Source organism: Parasteatoda tepidariorum, chromosome 10 (genome assembly GCF_982258835.1).
Source record: "Parasteatoda tepidariorum strain Cologne lab strain chromosome 10, Ptep-v5.0, whole genome shotgun sequence".
Classification (NCBI taxonomy): Eukaryota; Metazoa; Arthropoda; class Arachnida; order Araneae; family Theridiidae; genus Parasteatoda; species Parasteatoda tepidariorum.
The window spans coordinates 95,962,175-95,984,754 of record NC_141764.1 but is presented as its reverse complement, the minus strand read 5'-3'; the positions used below and the strand labels follow the sequence as shown (position 1 = coordinate 95,984,754).

Below are 22,580 nucleotides of genomic sequence, written 5' to 3'. Positions count from 1 at the left end.
CCCTTACTTGAAATCGTTACCATAGTCATCACCACGGGTCCAGACGAATGGTTAGGGGAGTTCTTACTCCAGACAAACTATAGAAGAGGTTTAACCATATCTGAGGAACGGTAAAATTGGACATCATATATCGGTCGTCATAATGGAAGAGATAGTGCGATGGGTAATTGTATCAGAAAATTTTAGACTTCATAAAAAGACCACCCAAAGATATTTATTTTAAGGCATTCTTTTGAAGGAGAAAAAAAAATTGTGCTAATTTCATGTTGGCGCGAAATAGGTGTTCTCTTATCTTTTCTTTTCGGTTATTTATTTTTTAAGTTTGTTCCGTTGCTGATAATTTTTATTTTTATCTAAAAAAATAGCTGATATTGTTCGTTGAAGAAGGATCAAATAAAATTATTTGCTTTTTCGAGTAAGCTTTTCTTACAAGTTTAAATTTTTTTTTATGTCGTAACGTGAAGTAACGGAAGGATTAATTCATCAAGGTCAAAAAAACACTTGACCTTGCTGAGTGAACGAGATGAGCAATATTTTTCGGGAAGAGGAAGTAAATACACTCAAATTGGCAGCAGTGCATTTACAAAAAAAAAAAAGAAGAAGAAAAAGAAAGGGGAGTGAAAGAAAAAAAGAAGAGAGCAAACGTCAGTTATGTACATTGTATTTATTACGTCATCCTTTTTTTTTCATTGACGAGGCAAAACAAGTTTCAAACGATTATTTATAATGTCAGTAAAGTATAAAAAGAATTATTCAAGAGTTGTTTAATCATCATTCTGTAATAATGGTCGCTTTCTGAAGTTTATTCAGGAAAGTGATGTGTTAGCGCCAAGAGATGACTCTTTTTAATCTAATGCTCTGAAATAAATATTCATTCGCCTTACGTGTTGGCATACACATCATTATCGAAGCTGTCTCTTCAACAAATGCAATTTCATATTTTTTAAAATTAGAATGATTATCCGATATATCCAATGAAAAACAAACAACTTGGATAAAAATAATATAAATCTGAGACTGATAGTAAACAAATGCTCATATTAAAAGAAATGTGGGTTTCGTTTGTTTAATATAGCTTTCTTAATATTGTTGATTAGCAAAATTTTTAATTCTTCTGCTTCGACCATCGTCCATCCTAATATATATATTAACTACTTAGGATAGACGATTTAAATTTGCTGATTACATTGTATGTTAAATTGCTGCAACTTTAAACATGTCCATTGGTCGAAAATCTTCAATAGGACACGTGTGGAAGTCGGAAAAAGAAAATGGCGATATCGCAGATGATGAAGACACATCGTGTGGAATCGGAGGTTTTCACCCGACTTGGCTCCAGAGATTCAACTCTCCAAAATCATTCCTGGTCAACAACGGACTTCTCGGAACTTTGAATGGAGCCACTTTTACTCACTTCATCGGGTGTATATCCACCCTAGAAAAACGCTATGCCTTCGAAACACAGGTGACAGGTCTCATTCTGATGGCAGAAGAATTGTGCCCATTCCTCTTAGGGTTCTTATTAGGGTACTTTGGCAGCCGAACCCACAGGCCGAGATTCATTGCCGCATCAATGTGTATATCGACCCTCAGCAGTTTCGTTTTGGCAGGTCCTTATTTTTTGTACGGACCTATACGGGACACATCCGTTTTGAAGGACTACGTCAATCAGACGGATTTTCAGCTGTGTGGAAATAGGGAAACGGATGAACTATGCAACAAAAGTCCAAGAATTTTAGCTGTTTCGCTGCTTTTTATTGGATTAATTATGAAAGGATTGGGAAATACAGCTTTTTATTCCATAGGCACACCTTTTTTGGATGATAACATTAACAAGAAAAATACTGCATTGTATTTAGGTAAGTAATCATTTTTACTTTGAAATTTCTCTTTCTTCAAAATTTTTTCTTAAATATTGATTGGTTCAAATTCGAATTTTGTTCTGGTCTGTTAGAAGAAAAATTATATTAAATCTAAAAACTCACAGAAATAATTAAGATAATACGAATCAGATTTCAAAAAGTTTAAATTCAAGAAGACGGACACTTTTTCTTAGTCTTTTCTTTTTTTTATGCAATTTGTATACTTAAGTGTTTTTAATAATAAATATTATTCCTGAAACGTGTGCGCCATTAATGCAGTAAAAAGTAGACATCAAAAATAAATAAAACAGATAGACTGCCAAAAACGCAGAACTCTTCAATATTATAACGCTTTTCATAGTGTAATAACAAAATAATTCGTTTCAATACAATATTTTATTCTATGCATTCCTTGGTTTCGTGGTTTTCCGTTTAGGAGATAAAAATTGACCACCCAGATAATGCGATTAAATGTATCATAGGACCTTTAATTTAAAAAAAAAGAAAAGATAATGATAATAATACTATAAATGTAGTGTTTATGCCAACAAAGTCATAATAATACACGCCTTTAAGTAACATTGAGAGCTGCTACAATAAAATTCAGCAAATAGGTCATTTAAAATTTCGACTAAAAAATACGCATGTGCAACTTACAGAGGTTATTTAACTGATATTTTATTCAATTCAGAATCGTATACTTTTATGTAGCAATAAAAACTCTTAATTTTTAAATAAAAGTCTGAGTTTTTACTTCTTGCAAGAAATTCGGGGCACTCTGCATCTTTTTTAAATAAGAGCTAAACGATTTGTTTAAATAATTTATGTAATATGTTTTTCATTCGCAGCGCATCATTTCCTGTTTAATTGAGACAATATACGTTACTCTATATATTAATATACTTTTTCTAGTTCTAAGAAACTCCGATCATTGGTTATTTTAGATATCTTCTATAGGAGACTAGATAAATTGTTTCAGATATCTAGACTGCTTCTCTAAGTTGCATATCACTTTCAAATTTTTAAAAACAATTTCAAGTAGGCAATCTCACCATAACATTTTTCATTGTAAACAATGTTTTAAAAATAGAGGTCTTCTAATGTTTCACGCAGGAGGAACAGATTAATGAAATCCGAAAATTCCACGAACTGCATCTACTAGATATAAAAAATAAATTAGCTGAATAGAGATAAGTGTTCAAGTTCAATAATTTCTAACACTTTTTTGTTGTTGTTTTTGATAATCGAAAATATTTAACATGGAAAAAGTCGACATGTTCGTGCGTTGAAGAACAAGGGAGCTATTCTCAAAAAACCTAGCATGCGTAAATGAAAGAACAACAAAATTGAAAGACAATGAAGAGAAGGAAAAATAAAACAAAGATAGGAGAAAAACTAGAAAATGGAGGTAGTGAAAATCGGGGCAGGATGCGTTGCTTTTTTGAATCGTGCATTAGAAAACAAGGTAGCTATTCTCAAAACTTACCATGTGTAAAGAAAAACAAAACAGATTGGAGACTAGAAGCCACAGATTGAAACACAACGAAGAGCAGGGAAAATAAAATAAACATAAGAGAAAAACTAGAAAATAGGGGTAGAGAAAGTCGGGGCAGGATGCGTTGCGTTGAAAAGCAGGACAGCTATTTTCAAAACCTAGCATGCGTAAATGAAAACAAAAAAGATTTGAAACTAAAAGACACAAATTGAAACACAATGAAGAGTAGGAAAAATAAAACAGAGATAGGAGAAAAACTAGAAAATAGCTGTAGTGAAAGTCAGGACAGGATGTGTTTTCAAGCAATATGCAGTAGCTGTGAGAAACTTATGTCATTATCTAAGATATCTATATTCAAATAAATGAAATAACAAGCCAGAGCATTTGAAAGAGCAGACTTAAAAGAAACGAAAAGAATCTTAGTGCTATCGATAGTAAAATTATGTCCAAGGTTCCGACAATGTGCGGCAATGGAGAATTTATTGAATCCTTAATGGCGTTCTCTTAATCTAAATTTTAAAGAGCATCTATCTGTTTTCAAAATTTTGAGCGCTATGTTGACTTTTAAACGTTTTATAATTCTTCAATTTTTGAAGTATTTAATAAGGGTTTTCGCTTCAGTTTCTGAGGTATTATCCATGTTATGTTAGTATTTTGCTAAAACTTGTGATCAGAAGTTAAATGAATTTATTATATCCATACTTGTCATTGTCTAAAACAAACAAAATATGATAAGCAGAAATGCCTACATTTAATACAATTCCATTCTTATTTGCAATCACAATGCATCCTACAAATGAAATGTTGATTTGTATTATTGTTCCGAGTTAAATGTTTAGTTTTTATAATCGACCGAGTCAGTGCTTCACTATTTAAATTTTTAGTGAAACATTAAAAAGCCTTAATAATCAATCTTTTTTATAAACATTGAAACAAATCAGCCTAAATAATTGTTATCTGATATAATTGTCCTACGCCGTTATTGAAAACTAAATGAGAGAGTTTAGTAGGATTTAAAAATATTATTGGCTGTCAACTCTTAGAAAATCTCTGTTTGGGAGCTTTTGACTACCTCACAACTACAGGTAACTTACTGATTTAGAAAGAGAGAGAGAAATAAGAGAATTGTCGGAAATGAATATTATTTCGGAATTTTTTTTCCTATTAGTAAAAAATACAAAACTAAAAGAATTATTTAATTTTTTCATTAATTAGTTTATTCATTTAAATAATTAATTAATGTAATTTAATAAAATTTACCACATTCAAATTTTATAAATATAATTGTAGTTTAAATATATAATAATGCCAACGTGCTCCAGACAGCAAATATATATTTTAAAGTGGTAATTTATCAATTTTGATTCTTGGTTTAATAAATTCAATTCAGTGAATTTTTATTCACCACTATTTCTAAATAATTCGTAAGCCTATATCATTCTATACCTTTTAAAAAGCAGGCAGAAATAGTTAAATATTTGAAAAATCTACTTTGTAGTTAATAACCATTTTTATAATTATTTTGGCGTGTTCGGAGAAGTTGGCTTCTCTGGAATATCATAATTATGTAATTGCAATTAAATTTAATAAAAATTAAAAGAGTAATTAATTACTTTTTAAAAAATCTAGACTTAATTTATTTCAAATATTTATATATTTTAGCATTCGCAAAAAAATTATAGAATATAACAGTATTACTATTTTAAAATACTTTTACCCTTTTTAAAATGGCAATTAACCCGACTTATTAATTTTTTTATTTCTTACTCTAATTCGATTAGGTTAAATTTCAACAGTTGAACATACATCAAACAAAACATTCCATTATTTGCCGGTTCGCAGAATTTAAAGTTTCTAAAGGTTATTTATTTTTATTGATTCAAGTTTGAATTTGAGGCTCAAGGAAAGGATATTACGACTAAGGCATTTAACTATTTCTCAACCCATTCCATTAAAAATTTTAATTAAAAAAATCTCATTTCTCATAATTCATTTATTTTGATGTTGACAAGATGTGGGTGTCAGTCATAAAATATTTTTTTTTTTTAAAAAGAAAAAAAAGGTAGAAAAGTAAACGTGATTATAAAAATTGATCAACAAATCCATGCATTCACAATTCAAAAAACACATGTAAAAACATATTAAATTGGATTAAATGGAGAACTCGTGGCAATCAACTCTTTCTCGAATGACAGCATGTTTATCAATTACTCAAATAATTACATGTTATGAGTTACAAGTGTGCAAAAATAAATAAATGAATAAATACACAAATAAGAAATAAACGAAACACTCTGAATAACTTATGTCTAATGATCGGCTTTTTACACACTAGGACTCAATCTTAATAATGGTTCAGGAGTAAGACCTCAAATATGCTAATTAATTAGTGCAGACAATGTTTTGAGCAACGAAAACGTATTTTCTGTGAATAAGCGTTTTTTCAGAGCCTTACCGTTTTTTCCGACGGATTATGATTACTGACCCCCAGAATATATGGCAATCTGGCAAATATGGTCCCAATAGTTTAGTCAGGCCATAATAGTTCGTTCCAAAGTTTGAACTCCTTAATGCTAATTTTACTTTTAGCGCATTTCGCCTTATCTTGAGAAATTTTTCACCGAATTGGAATATTTTTGCACACAGTTAAAAAATTCGTTTATCCGAAGAGGATTGCATGAAAAAAAATTATTTTTCATGATTATTTATTAATTTCTATTATTTTAATTAATAATAGTCGAAAAAATTTTAAGTAGTACAATACAAATCTTTACGTCATTCTGAAAAATGTTATTTTATATGGCAAAATACGATATTATAACAAAATTGGTCGAATAGTTCCTGAGAAAAGGAGGACTTTTTGATAGAACTAGCCCGCATTTGCGTTACAAGGAGAGGTAAACCCCGAAAACCTCTCACTGTTAGCCCGACGGCAAGGGGACTCTAACCCATGATCCGTCTACCACAGAGAATATTTTACGTCAGCACTGTGGATGGTGCCAAAAGGATGCGGAATATCGTATCGATCAATTGCTGGGATTCGAACCCGGTTCACCTCATTGGAAAGCGGAAGCTCAATCTCCTGAGCCACCACGGCTCTGGAATTTCCTTGTGCCCTGGGTTGTGTTCAAAATTACAAATCTACAAAGATGAGCACTGATAGTCATAAACAAAAAAAAAAGAAAGAAAAAAAAATGGGTCAACTGTTCAACTCCAGTTACAAAATAAAATCAAAAATATTACCTCTAATTAATTTATGAGAGAAGTATTGTCTCTTTTCTGTTACTTTTCCCAGTAGATTTTGAGTAATAATTTTGTTTGATTTGCAGCAACTTCCATGACACTTCAATTGCTGGGACCAGCATTAGGATTTCTGCTCTCGTCATTCTGCCTTCAATTTTATGAGGATCCTTTCTGTAAGCATTTCGGTTAAATCCTTCATTTAATTTCAGTTTTATGAGGTAGCAACATCTTCATAAAGGATGAGCGAGCTCAGCAGAAACATTATGTTCATTTAACCTGCGTCATATTCACACAGATTGATTGAATTTAGAGTTTAATGGCACAGGATCCAAAAGAGGATATGCTGCGCCAAACAGCACGTTAATGCAGCTTAAAATGTAAAATGCATACTACAATTTTATTTTTATAAAATACATAAAGTTAATAAAACCGTCAGTAGCGAAACGAATATATTTAAAAGTCAATAAATTCCAATAAAAGGCGTAGTTATATAAAATACATGAAATAGGCAAAACTGTGCATGGATAAAAAATAAGAGAGAATAAAATCAGCTATATGCAATATAAAATACCAATAGCTCGCAGAAATGCGAAAATGTTAGGATGGTGAATTTCACCTAACAAATGCTTCATACATAAAATAGTGCTATTAAAAAATGTAATACAATGTTGGTTAAAGCAGGGACAATTAGTTAAAATGTGATCAAGCATAAGTAAAACGTTACAAGTGTCGTATTTGAGAGGAGGCTCTCCAAACAACAGATGAATTGGAGCATGGGGACTGAGATTCTTAATCATCCGAATTATCATATTTCTTTTCATAATTATTCCGATGGCTATGAATGGTTTAAAACAGTACATATATGTAAAAAGAACAAGATTTAATAGACTCTAAAGTAGATTTATACGCTCTTCTGCAGTAGAAATGAAAATGTTTCATGTTGTATGTAGATGATCCAGGATTCGGACCGGATGATCCTCGATGAATTGGAGCATGGGGATTGAGATTCTTCATCATCGGAATTATCAGATTTCTTTTCATAAAAATTCCGATGACTATGAATGGTTTAAAATAGTACATATGTGTTAAAAGAACAAGTTTTAATAGACTCTAAAGTAGGTTTATACGTTTTCTGTAGTTGAAATGAAAATGTTCTATGTTGCAGATGATCCAGGATTCGGACCGGATGATCCTCGTTGGGTCGGAGCATGGTGGATGGGATTTGTAATCATCGGAATGTTCATGTTTATCTTCATGTTGCCAGCCTGGCTCTACCCTAGGCATTTCCCCGGAGTGAACGATATAAATTCAAGCAAGAAGAGAGTACTTACATCTGTGATTGAGTACTTAAAAGGTATTTGATTGACCTTGGCATATTTATTTTATCTATTGGTCATTAAGTAAGTCAAAAGGATTAAATAAAATAATACTATTCAGTTTACATAAGTTTGGGGTTTTTAATTTTACTTTAAAAAATAACCAAAAATGTGGACATTTTAAAAAGAAAATAATTTTCTATTTCCTAAAAACTGAAGAAATTGGAGAATTATTGATTTCTTTTTAAATAATATACTTTTTTTATATTCTTGTGCCAGAATAAAAAAAATCAATATTTAAAATAAAATAAACTATTTTATTTTCAAATAATTTGTAATTTTACAAAATATTTAGTTTTGATTTACGAACATTAAATACTCTTAAAAATTTCTTTCGCTTTAATATTGAGCTGGTTCAAATTTTGATAACCCAATGAGATTAGATTTTTCTAGTTTTATAATTGTTCAAACTTTTTTTAATCATAATTACACATTTATTGTTATGTATTATAAGTTATTGATGTAATAAACGATATTACCAACCAATGTAAATTATATTAAAAACTAATTATAAACTAATGTACATAATCTAATGTATTACAATATAATGTCCTATATCATAAACTAATGTTAAATAATAATAAAAATTTTCTACAATATAAAATTTTTATAGTTAATTACCTAATGAATTAATTACATAATTTGAAATGGATATGTTTATTGGAATTATTTAGACATGAAGACTGTTTTGATCCGCTTGTATAAAAACCCACTGCTTATGTGTAACCAGCTGGGAACTATCATGAGAATTAATGCTATCGAAGGGTACTACATACTGATGCCCAAATACTTGGAAATGCAGTTTAAGCAGTCTGCTTCCATGGCTAATCTTTTATCAGGTACTTCAATCATTTTGCTCTTTCACATCATTACATATTAGAATAATTTTTAAATAAATGATTAATTATTATATAAATAATTAATTATTAAATAAATAATTAATTATTAAATGAATAATTATTAATAAGTCATTATTTTTATAACTGTTGTAGAACAGTTGACCCAATTTTTGAGTTTGCAACTATCAATGTTCATCACCGTAATCTTGTAATTTCGAACTCAATCCAGAAGACAAGAGAACTCCTGGATCTAGTATTGGGAGAAATTTGCCTTTGGGGTGAACTTTTTGATGGAACTAACCTGCATTTGTGTTGCATGGATAAGAAAGCTACAAAAACCTCCCACGGTTTGCCTGACGGCAAGGGGACTCTAGCCTATCATCCGTCTACTACTGAGGACATTTTACGTGAGCACTGTGGCTAATGCGAGCAGAGTGTGAAATTAATCCGGCCACAGCTAGGATTCGAACCCGGGTCACTTCATTGGGAGGCGAGCACTCTATTCCCTGAGCCACCACGGCTCAAACCAGTATTTATCAAATGAATAATTATTAACAATTATTAATATAAAATAATAATTATAACATGATATGTTTTTGACCCTGTTTCTTTTTCTTTGGATAAGAGCAATCAAGATATTCTATTCAACTAGTACCGATGATGGTACTTAATGTTTATATGAACCATGAAGGCCAACACGTAGGAGCAACAATGCTAGATCTTGTAGGTACCGATAATGCAGACTTCAGTATCAAATACACGACAATATCGGAATTATCATTGATAGCTACAATTATTGAATACGATTATTATCGGCGATATATCACATCTTGACTATCATACATAACTATAGTTACTGAACTAGTTATTATTGTGAAGGTTGAATATTTTTATTTGGGTAAGAAAAATATTGATAACTGTAAAAATATAAATTCGTTAAATTGGAGAAAGAAAAATCTTGCAATATATTGTCAAATATCGAAATTTTTGACTAAGTTTTACGATAATAAAACTCTATATATATATCAGTTATAGAGATAATCAATTGCCAACGTATGGCCTCTATTAAGGATAGACATTCAGGCGATAAATTAAGTTATGAAAGCACATACTTATTTATGAATAAATATTTATTTTTCTTCTTTTGTTCATAAAGCATATATAACTATAACATTTTTAATTATTTCTTGTAGGGAGCAGTATTGCATTTTGTACCATTTTTACTTTTTTTTATGCAGAAAGTAATAATTTTATTAAATTAAAAATTTTGGGCGAAATATATTGTACGTTATTTGTTTTATACAATGTATTTCGCCCAATGTTTTATTTAATAATAATTATGTTATATTAATAATAATTTAATTATTAATATAACATAATTAAATTACGTTATACTTATATATTAATATAATAATATCTATTAATATAATCATATATGTTTATTAATGTAATTTTCTTGAGGCTTGCAAATATTCAATTTTTTTCTCTCATCTATGACACCTTTTTTTTGGGGGGGGGGAATACATTTCTAATCATTGTAATTTTAAATTAAACTTATTTAAAATTACAATGATTCAATGAGTAGATATATTTTAACTTATAGAAAATTATTTTGCTAGTTCCTTTCAAAATAATAAAATTTTCTCGTAACTTATTTTGAGTTTTCAGGTCCAGTTGTTATTGTTCTTATGATGATTGGCATCATGGGTGGAGGATTTGGAATCAGCAAGTTCAGGCCAAGTGCTCGAAAACTGACGGGGGGAATTGTTATCACACAAATACTGACAGTTATGTTTCATAGCCTGCATGCTTATCATGTGTCAATCTACTGAAAGGTCGGGAACAGATACAATTGCGGGTTCAGAGTAAGATATTTTAAAAATGTACTTTTAAAATTTCTAGAAAAAAAAAACTGATGTAGTTATATCTTGAGATACACGTGTCTTTCTCTTCAATCCCCCCCCCCCCCCAATTTTCATATGTCTATAATTTTTCTTTGATTTATCTACATTTTGAACTATATATATATATATATATATATATATATATATATATATATATATATATATATATATATATATATATATATATAGATAGATAGATAGATAGATAGATACTTTGCAATAAGGTTTAAAGCTTTCGGAGGTTTGTGGGACCGACAATAAATTGCGAAAGAAAGCAAGTATTTTTGAACACCTTATGCTAGAAAATTGAGCAATAAGCTTGTAACTTGTATTGTACAAGCACAAGCCAAAGTACAAGCTTATTGCTTGGAAATTAAGCAATAAGCTTGTACTTTGGCTGTTATTTAAATTAACTGCATAAAATTTCGTTAACCTACCTTAAATATTTATGGAGATATATGTATTTTTATTAAAAAAAAAATTTTTTTTTACTATAATTTAAAAAATATTCTACAAAATTTAGCAATATTTTTGGAGCAATTTAAAACTACTGACAAAATTATTGTTTTAAAATTTGAAAAAAATTCATTTGAAACTGCGCAAGATAAGAGTATTTAAAGTAATTCTTTTATACTGCACAAGCGCGGGAAAAAAAATTTTTTTTCCTTCATAATTTCACAGTGATTTGTATTTGGGAAATTAATAACAAAAAGTTTGATTTGAATATCTTGAAAGTGTAAAAAGTTTCAGGCAATTTTCCATTTGTATTTTTTAAAAGAAAGCTATAAATGATAAGGGGGTTTTCAGAAGTGTTATTTTGTGTATATGATAAAATTTAATAACAAATAATAATACCTTAAATTATCCTCCGAACACGCAATGTGTGGTATAAGGAAAGAAAACATACATGGTGTAAGATCGCCCTACAATGTCATTTTTAATCAATCTTGTTTAATAGTATAAAATATCATTTGTCAAAAACCCCTTATCGTTCTTGGCTTTTTTTTTTGTTTTTGAAAAGTGCAAAAATTACTTAGAAAATTGCTGGAAAGTTTTAAATTTGTAAGATTTTCAAATTATGACCTTTTTTTTCAATAGTTGCCAAATACGATTCACTACAAAATTATGAGGAAAAAAAATGTTAATTTTTTTCGCGCATGTGCAGTATAAAAGAGCTACTTTAAATACTCATACCCTGGGCAGTTTTTTGAAGGATTTTTTAAAATTTTGAAATAATAATTCTTAAATAATTTTAAATTGCTTCTAAAATATTGTTAAATTTCATTGAATATTTTATTGCTGTGACAAAAAAACGTAAGGAAAAAATTAATTTTTTTTATAAAACTGTCTGTATATCTTAATAAATATTTAAGCTAGGTTTATAAAATTTTATGCAATTGTTGCAAATAACAACCAAAGTAATCTATACAAGTTTATTGCTTGATTTTCTAACATAGGGTGTTTAAAAATACTTGTTTTCTTGGTCCCTCTAACCTCTAAACCTTATTGCTGGGTATGAAACATCACATGAATTAAATTCTAAAGTTACATAATAGTCCTCTAAGTATTTCTCGAGAAATTTTTAAAAAAAGATGTCAAAAACTGAAAGTGTCTCTTCCATTATTGTAGTGTATTTACTGTCCGAAGCAATTTCCTATTCTTTAAAAAGAGTTAAAAACACCTTCTTTTGCACAATTTAATCAAAATTTGTATGAAAATGAATTATATGCCGTTGAAGTTTCCTAAATTACATATCACGAATCACTCTTTTTCAATAAATATCAGAAAGATATTTCTACGTTTTATACATGTTCTTGACTGAAATTTAGTTAAAAACAGAATCTGTACAGTTACGGAGAAAACAATTACACCAATTTTTCTTCCACAGCTGAAGAAAATCTTTGGTGTTAACCCTGAGAGAGTGCAAACTCTTCTGGTAACGATTCTCTATTATTGATAACGTGTTTTGTGCTATACGTGTAATTATTTGTTGCCCAAGTTCAATCACTAATAAACACTATTCTCGTTAGTGTAATCGCGTCGTGTCAAAAAGTATGTCATTTTAATACATACATTTTTATTCAACATAGCTTTTATTTTTGATAAATTCGACCGACTCTGATTCACAGACTCTGATTTAACGAAACAACCCAACTGTTCCAGTTAAGAGCAAGCTCGACTGTAAGTAAGAAATTATATGATAGAAAATTTTTATATAACAAAAATAAGAAAAAGGAAACTCATTGACGCGATTATGGCATATGAACAGAACTCGGCAGGTATGATTGTGACATCAAGTGAAAAACCCGGAATAAAATCACCCCTGACTAGCTCTTGGAATGTGGAAATTTGGAATTTTTAAAGCAGCGTTATTATTATTCTCATTTCTAGTTATTTTAATAACAGCTACGATTTTATAAAATCACTTTAGTTTCTGTGATGGTGAAATCTTGCAACCAAATTATTGACCATCACTTTTTAGCTTGCTCTAAATTCTGTACTTTGGAGCTTCGTGTCTGATAGTAATACAAATTTCAATCGTTCCCTCATCGAAGCAGACTGAATATATCATAACAAGAGCTTATCTCCAATCACTATTCTAACCATTTTCTAATTAACTATTGTGCTCAAATCTCTATTTGAACTCTTTGCGTTTTATAGATTTAACAAGTTTCAATCACTTTTGTACGATTTTTATGATACATAAATTATTAACTGACAAGTAGACTTTATCGGGTCAATCGAAACTTTGATCACCTCTCGTCTAACGAGTCCAAAAAACAAGCATTTTGAACGGTGTGTCTTTGCAAAATAAAACGAATCGTTGTTTTCTGGTGTGTTTTATTTTCAATAATTTCGCAATCGGATAAATAGAACATTAATTTTTTCCAGATTCAGTCTAGAGAATGATTGCAATCGTGACTGCTTTTGTACCACGAAGGCATACACTCCGATCTGTGAACCTGATTCAAAATCTGAGTACTTTTCTCCCTGTTACGCGGGTTGCATTGATTACAAGGAAGAAGATGGCAAAAAGGTATTTAACTATATAGAGGTGTCTATCCTGTCTTTTAACTGTGCATCAATTAATCAGTTTGGGGGTAAATTAATCAAGAATTATATTGAATCAAGACTTCATCCATTGTTTCGCATTGTGCTCAGTTGATGCACAATTGCTCAACGGAAAATTGCATTTCAATTCTTCAGACGTTCAATTTCTGCGAATCATAATATCAATTAGCCGATCCTACAACTTATCTTAACAAACCTTGGGTTATTCCGTCGCATCACTTTTATTCTCCATTTGCTTCATACAGAAAATCCAGTATAGCTCCTAGTGTGTTTAATCAGCTATTCATCTCTCATTGCCATGAGTATTCTCAGTATGTTTCCACTTTTACGGATTGGTCAAAATCTCCAGGGTATGATTGATGCGGAATCATTGTAGCTGATCAAACGTACAGTTATATCAAACCTGCCATATGTTCCGTATTTACTGCTGAAGCCATTCTCATAGCTCTACGACTTATCTCATTTGCAACAAACGTGCGAAAGTATCGCATTTATTCTGACAGCCTAAGTGTTTTGCGTCAGCTGAGTCATGTTAACAGCGAAGCTCATCCTATTTTATGCATCAATAAGCATCTGTTGATTAGCCATCACAAAAATGGTTTTAACATTGTGTTTTGCTGGATCCCCAGCCATATTGGTATTTCAGGTAACGACATGGCTGATTCTGCTGCCCGATCAGCTACAACTCCATTAACACTATCAGCTCCCCTTTTTGACATGAAGAATTACATACGACAGTTTACTATGTCTTTGTGGAAGCAACACCGGGATTTACTAAGTGAGAACAAACTGCATACTATTAAATCTACGTTAGAGCCTTGACCTGTGTTGCAATTTCGGGGAGCAGATGTCAGGCTCACGTATAGGATATACTCGGCTGACTCATCTTCATTTGCTGTTCGGAGAATCGCTTCCTCGAAGCAATACTTGAAGCGTTTTACTTTCAATTCATCATATTTTAAACAATCATATTTTATTCAATTCATCATATTTTTAACCAACATATATGTTATAATTATACATTATTTATCCGGATTTCGCACAATGCACTTGACAGTGTAATCGGTTATCTTACATTACCGACATAGACTCATAAATGTGAACGGATTTATTAATTTAATTATAAAAGTGGTAGCAAATTCGGTTTCCTTAATGTAATGCTTCTCTGTTTATGAATTTTTTTTTTAGATATTTGAATTATTAGATGTATTTTTATTATTTCAGATTTATACTAACTGCAGTTGTGTTCATGACGAAGCTGGAAAATTTACACACGGTGATGCTCAGGATGGTTTTTGCGGATTTCAATGTCAAGGCTTAATGGCTTATGTTATAATACTTTCAGCTGGAAAGTTCGTTTTCTCGTGCCTTGGTGTTGCAAATCCAATAATCACTCTCAGGTAAGAAAAAATGCTTAGATAGAAGATTTTTTAAAAAATGACATTGAAGAGTGGGGGAAAATACATTAAGAACTAAAATACATTTTTTCAAAATAATAGAATAATACTAATAAAAATCATTCTTGAACAAGCAAATATCAGGTTTATAAGTTTTTCGAGCTTAACATATTTGCCAGTTTTAGTTTAATTTATTAAATGCAGTTTGAAACAAGATAAAACTAAGTAAGTCCTCAAAAAAAAAAAAAAAAAAAAAAAAAAAAAAAAAAAAAAAAAAGGAATTTAAATCGGAAAATCGAAATGCAAATTAAAATCTAAAAATCTCAAAAATAAAATTTGCTCTTTTAAATTTTACTTCACAGCAAATACGTTTAAGTTATCAATTTTAACCTGAACGGTAACAAAATTAAAATAACTTCTGTTTAAAAATTCCTAAGAAAGATTCTATGTCTAAAAATTCTTAAAGGAAGATTCGAATTGCAATTTTTTACTCTTGGACCAACTTGCAACATAATACAATCTACAAATCCCTTCAAATAAATAAAAGCATCAAAAAAAGCAAAAGATACAATAAGAAGATAATCTGACACGCAAACACGTCACTTAGACGAGAAAAGAAAAAAAATCATGGCACTGAAATCGAAGAAAGCAAGAAGGAATTTAAAAAAACCCTCTGCTAGATTATACAAATTTTAACTTTCAACCCCTAATTAAAAACATATAGAAAGAAAATATGCTCGATTGTTAACAGTGAACCAAAAACAGAAATTACTCCGAATAACTTTTGTTCTAATGCCCAGATTTTCTCGAACTAAGTGCCAATGTTATTGCCTTAAAAGGTTTAACTCAAACGTGCTGATTACTGTTAATTGAGTTTCTGGATCAAATACAAAATGCACCTCTCTATAAACGTACCTTTTTTCGACAAATTTTCGATCATTAAAATAAAAGGTTTAGATGCAATTATATCAACGAATTTTATAATTGCGTTCGAATCTTTTAAAATGTTCCAGAGACATGGCAAAATATGCAAAAGTGAAGCTAAAATTATGAGACCTAAGCTTCTGACCGATCTCATTGATTGAATTTATCGAAAAGAACGAGCTTTTGAGTTGTCATTGAATTTTTGTGCTTTAACTATAACAGTTAGCACTAATTAAATAATATAATTGAGATCATCCCTTTTAAACCGTTAAGATTATCACTTAGTATATGAAAACTCGATCATTACTACTAAAGTATTGCTCATAGTATTTTATTTATGAAAAATCAACTATTGCAATATGTTAACTACTGTTATTAGGGCTGTGGACCCCGCAGATAAGTCAGTTGTTATTGGAGCTGTCAGTCCTTTGTATTCTCTGCTGGGTAAGTATAACATTTTTATGTAATTCACTTAAAAATGCGTTTGTTATATATAATATTATCCGCACTTTCTTATGCTCAAGTAGTTAGGATATGATATGCAAGCGTTTTTACGTACATATCCAAGTAGTATTAAATATAAAACGTCAAATTCTATTAATAGAGATTTGGTTTTCAGTTCTAGAAGGATAAAAACAACTTTATCAATACTACTTCATTCACAAATTTGTTTTAATTGTTTTCGCTATTTAATTGTTGGTTGCTGTAAGAACTCGTTTTCGTTACAGTGATTATTCATCAATAGTTCAAAAAATAATTTCTAAAAAATTTTTTATATCTATTTTTTAATGGTTGTTTTAAGTAAATAGTTTTTTCACACAGATTTACATAAAAGATAAAATTATAATATAAAAATAATAAATAAAAAAATAACTTAATTTTCCAATTATTGATTATAAAACTGTCATTATATAAGTTTATCGTAAAATGTTAAGTTAAAAAAAGCACCCATAGCAATGTGATCGGTATTAGACTATTATGTTATACACTAATTAAGTTTTCTGGAAGGTTCTTTTTTACCCCTATGTGTCTATAAAACTAAAAACTATGAAAGAATAAAGCAGAGCGTTTTTCATTACAAGATCGTAGCGCATTGCATCACGATAGGTTCCTATCAATTTTAAAAAGATTCGCGATGTGTTTCCTGTTTTAAAAAGATTTTTTTTCTTTCCGCTGTGTTTTAATAAAATTTTCTCAATTTCGGTGATGCAGTTCACTGTTTTAGATATAAATTATTTTTTTGAAATATTTGGGTAAAGGATTTTTGTTTTATGTATAAATTTTTTTTTTAATATTGTTTGGGTATAAGATCAAAACGTTGTAGCTGACTACATCACAATAAATAGCTAATTTTCAAAATAAATAAAAATTACTGTGCATGGTTAATTTTAAAAAGTTTCTTCTTTCTGGAATACTACAGGTGAAACTGGAATACTACTAGTTTAAAAAAATTAAAGTATAGAAAAAGTGAGTTCAAGCAAACCTTAAGAAAGCCATGAAGTTTCTGAAAAGAAATTTTTAAAATCTCCAAATGAAAATAAATTATAAGAAGATAACTTGGGAATACGCAATGGGAAAGTGTTCTATTCCAGTAATTTGCTTGCATTTTGTTATTTTGAATTATTTTTTTTTACGAAATTTAAATTTTATGGCCTATTCTAGGTTAGACTGAAATCACTTTTTCTTTCTTTTAAATTAGCAATGGAGGCGAAAGAGAATGTTCGGTAAAAAGTTTCTACCAAGGTATGACGTCCTCTTAACCCTTTATATACCGACGGTACATAGAGGGTACTTTTAAGTCCCACCAACGTTATTCCCATATAACATTGAAACGGAACAAAATATCCCATCGGAACTTGTCTGTTCCAGCAACTTGACTTTCTGATTATCATTGCTAGTTAATAGCAAACAATTATTTAAAGTTAAATTTTTACATTTGGAATTATTTAGTTGTTGATATTTCGTTCGAACAAGCTATTTTATGATTCTTCAATTTCATTCCTCAATTATTAGCATTTTATCTGGATCAATTTTGGGTGTAAGTCTTTCATATTTTTTCATTAACTTATTAACATTTTCAACTAGTTATGAAACAAAGCATTAAATGTTTAACTTTAATTAAAATGTTATAATGCAGCGTAGGTCCCAAATTAAAAATTTTAAGAACATATTATTGAATATTAAATATATATTTGCCATTGTGAAAATAAACAATTAACAGAACAAAAAATATCGCTTATTTTTTATAATTATTTAATAATTTGGTAAATAGAGGATTTAGGTTTTCAAACTCTAATAATATATTATCAGTTATTTAAAATAGCTATATTATCAGTTATTTCAGTTATAAAAAAATTTAGATTATAAACTAAATCACCGATTCAGAAATGAATTATTTTATTGTCAGTGTAAAATTTTAAAACCTATTTAAGCATCTTAAATGCCAACTTATACGTTTTTAGTAGAATAAATTTCCCGCTTGTAAGATAACAAAGTATAGTAACTTTAATGTAAAAACAAATTTTGTATATTTTGCTAATAGTATTTAAAATTTCTCTTCTTGTTTTTGATACAGATTGTTGTTTTTGATACAGATCTTGCTTTGTATGTTGGAATCATATTAATTTTTAAATCATTTAACAAAGAATAAAAGCTTAGCTTTTGCTACCAGACGAAAGTTCCTATATGGTTAAAATCTAGAGTTTGTCTACGTTTTATGAATTTTTTTTTAATAAAGCCATATATATATATATATATATATATATATATATATATATATATATATATATATATATATAAGTTCAAAATGAAGATAAAACAAAGGAAAATTTCAGACATACGAAAAAAAGGAGGGCGGAAAGAAAATTAATAATAAAAAATAACAACTGGGGGGGGGGAATTCTCAGTTGCTTGTTATTTTTTATTATCATTTCTCTCCCCCCCCCTTTTTTTTTTGTTCTTTCTTCATATGTCTGTAATTTTCCTTTGTTTTATCTTCATTTTGAACTCATCTAATGAGTTCTGTTTACTTGCAGCTTATGCGCAATAAATGAAACTTATTGTTCTTCTTAATTTTCTTCGTGTTTTATATATATATATATATATATATATATATATATATATATATATATATATATATATATATATATATATATATATATATATAATTTTATTTTTGTTTAGCTTTCTTCCCGTATCCACTTATCTATGGAGCTTTAACAGATTCCAGTTGTCAGGTGTGGGAAAAAAGTTGTGGCAAAACCGGAAACTGCTGGATTTACGACCTGGATGACTTCCGGTACAAGCTCCATGGCGTGACCATTCTGTTCCTTGCCCTGGCTGCCTTCTTCGACATCTGTGTGTGGATTCTGAGCAAGAATCTCCACAATCTTTATGTTGAAGCAGATTCTGCTGTTGTCGCCAACGAAGAGAGGGAAATGAATACTCTTGAGCATCCATCAAGTGATACAGAAATGGTTGAGAACATCTCTCGGAGTGAAACAGAATCAGATCAGGAATCATCAGTTCTGAAGAAGATAAATAATAGTAGTACAGAGAAGATGGTTCCGTAGTAAATTAAGCCCTCGTATTACAATCCGTACTGAACCATGACCTCTCTCACGATACTCTCTACTCCAAAATCATCTGTCAAGCGCTTTTGCTTTGAAATTCCATCGCTTTGAAACCATCGAATTCTCGATCTTATCCGTTATCTTTAACCATGGCATTACCCATAGTAAAAAAATAAATACAAAGCTTACTATCAAGCGAAACAAAGCGGTATGGATAATGGAAATAAATCTGAAAAATGGCTAATAATTTAAAATTTGTCGTAAATTGCTTTTTTGGAGAGGCAAAAATGGACGAATGTACATTACACATAGGAAAAAGTTAAAACCTGTTTTGCATATTTTTTATAAGAAATAAGTTACTTTTATTTTCCTACAATTATTAGAACATAGTAATACTATTTAGCTTCCTTTACTTGCTATCTATTACGTGACATTATTATGTTCAACTGAACGGCAAATTTGCATGATATTCTTGTCTACAAAGTGTTATTGTCTTCTTGCTTACAAAGTTTAAAGCAAATATGCATTAAATTTTTGCTCAACTTCTTGGCTTACAAAATTCGCAGCAAACTTGCATTCAATTGTAGCTTAACTTGATAGCTTAAAACGTTTACAGCGAATTTTCATTTTATTGTAGCTTAAGATTTATCTCTATTATAACAGGTTTCTAAACATGGTACTTTTTTATTTGATGCTACGTAGACTGAAGCTTTTTAGGCATCATCTTTCAATAAGCCACTCACACTTTATTTTTCATTTTTTACCGTAAGATCTTAATATTTCACATATTTTTATGTCCTCATTAGGATAGTATAACTACCTCAAGAGTTTAACTAGAAAAAAATATCATTTAGACAACTACCTCAAGATTTCAATATGTGAACAACCAAATCAACCGAGAAATCATCATCCATGTAAACACTCGCTTTGAAAGTGTTTTTGTTTTACAGTACAAATTAAATAAAGTTTTTCCAATTATGACTGCGTTATTACATTTATATTTTAGCAGCTCTGTTTATTAAAAATAGAATGCAATTTTTTGTATTTGTCTTAATAAAACTTGCGTTTTGATCTCCTTAAATACATTTTGCTAAAGGAGAAGCATCCTCCTTATTTTCGTAGATTTTTACGACTAAATCGGGTGGGCAATTTTGTATATGATTAAGTAGGTAGACGGAAAAAAAGATCTACAAAAAAAGTTACGGGTTAAAATGAGCCTGGTAAAAAAAGTACCACAATAGGGAAAATCTGTAGCGAAATTTCACCTCAGGCATTCCGTGGAACCTGAATGCTTCTCTCATTGTTTTAAATAATATTTCAGACTTAACTGGAGACTTCAGTTGAATGTATTTCTTTTTTTGAGGAGAAAGAATTATTTTTAAATATTTTTGAATGGGAAATATGTTATTTATTACTTTAAATAATATTTTGTGCAGAAGGTGTTGATGTTTAAATTAACCATTGATGAAGTAGGGTAACCAACCAGTGAAGGAACACTACCCAGAGAAGGAACATTTCATATATATTGATAAAAATAAGAATTTGAAAGTTTTTCTTTAGATTGATTGGTAACAATAGCTTACTGCCAAACAATAGGAAGTCATCTAGCAATGTTTTGGATTACCTGGTCAAATATACTTCTCTGGAAAAAATTTTGAATTTGTTATTATCTCTGCAACACTTTGTTTCGTTGAAAAAATTATAAGGTGAGTGTTTGTATTTATATGTTTGAAGTGGAATTAATTGCATGTAATAGTCTTATTTTTCTCATTGTGAAAAAGAGAATTCAAAATATAGTTATTGAAGTTACGTTTTATTTTTTTAAAGCACCATAGCATAATCAAGTACTGAGATAAGGGGGTGTTTATTCACTGGATCACCAAACGATGAAAAACCAGTGAAGGAACAAGTGTTCCTTTACTGGGTTTTTTTCCCAATTAATGAAAATAAAATAAATTTTTAAATTTTCTTGTACTTTTAGTCATATTATACATTAAAATTCTATTTCAAAGACAAAAACCAACTTCTAACCAGTGAAGAAACAGGCATGTTCCTTCACTGGGAATACTTCCAGTGAATGAACAGTAATGTGTGAAATATGATTTTACATGACTCTAGGATAAGTACTTCTGCTATATAGAGGACAACCGAAATTTGTTAAAAATTGTATGAATAATTCCTGAAATAATTTCAGTTCAAAATGTTAATTTAATCGCTTAATTTATGAAAAAATTATAATTTATATTTATTAATGGGGTGTGTAGTTACATCAAATGTTAGGCAACTTAATAAACTATGTTTACAAATCGAAAACTTATTAAATATAATCATAAAAATTTGAATAGAACATTTTTTCGCTGGCTTTTGCACTAAGAACTGATATTAAGTTATCATTATAGGATAGCAACGTGATTATATAATTTATAAAAACTACTTTACTATGTTAGATTTTAGAAGCAAGCTCCTCAACAAAAAACAGAGTTAAACAGAAACGATACTCAATTTCTTCAGAAGCTTGAGAGGGAAATCCCTCAAGATATGTTGCAAATTTTTAACGCAGCATTGACTGAAGAGTCTAATATCGAAAATGTCCAAGAGCCTGTACTTTTTTCAATATGGAAGAAGTACGTATTAAAAGAGGACCACTTGGTTAAGTCAAACTTAGGAACTGAAGCTAGTATTGATAATGAATGCATCTTAGTTATCGAATTTGAAATGAGTCCTCATGCTGATCCTCTCTTAGTTGAAAAAAGAAATGATTCTATAAGTAAAATCAGTACTTCTAAAGATCCTCTAGATACAAGTCAACAAGAGATGGATTTTCCTCAAAGACATCTTTCCCCCGTCTATTATCGAGAAAGGCATTGTAGAAATGTTGCTGAAAAGTCAGAAGAAG

General features: G+C 29.7%; 1 protein-coding gene across 1 annotated transcript; it reads left to right on the top strand.

Moving 5' to 3' along the window:
• The first annotated feature begins 776 nt into the window (after positions 1-776).
• LOC107450808 (solute carrier organic anion transporter family member 74D) lies at positions 777-20,662 on the top strand. Its single transcript, XM_087152894.1, has 10 exons — positions 777-1,859; positions 6,687-6,773; positions 7,766-7,954; positions 8,651-8,815; positions 10,484-10,645; positions 13,443-13,515; positions 13,612-13,756; positions 15,016-15,191; positions 16,492-16,556; positions 19,296-20,662. The coding sequence occupies exons 1-10, from the start codon at positions 1,217-1,219 to the stop codon at positions 19,682-19,684; spliced, it is 2,094 nt and encodes a 697-aa protein (XP_087009020.1). The 5' UTR covers positions 777-1,216; the 3' UTR covers positions 19,685-20,662.
• Positions 20,663-22,580: the final 1,918 nt, after the last annotated feature.

What these genes read in the sequence shown, in the direction of transcription:
- LOC107450808 (XM_087152894.1), top strand. Translation starts at nt 1,217, where the DNA reads ATGTCCATTGGTCGAAAATCTTCAATAGGACACGTGTGGAAGTCGGAA. An exon ending in CATGGCTAATCTTTTATCAG is followed by an intron (nt 8,816 to 10,483) that starts GTACTTCAATCA and finishes TTGAGTTTTCAG; the next exon opens with GTCCAGTTGTTATTGTTCTT. An exon ending in AAAAACAAGCATTTTGAACG is followed by an intron (nt 13,516 to 13,611) that starts GTGTGTCTTTGC and finishes AATTTTTTCCAG; the next exon opens with ATTCAGTCTAGAGAATGATT.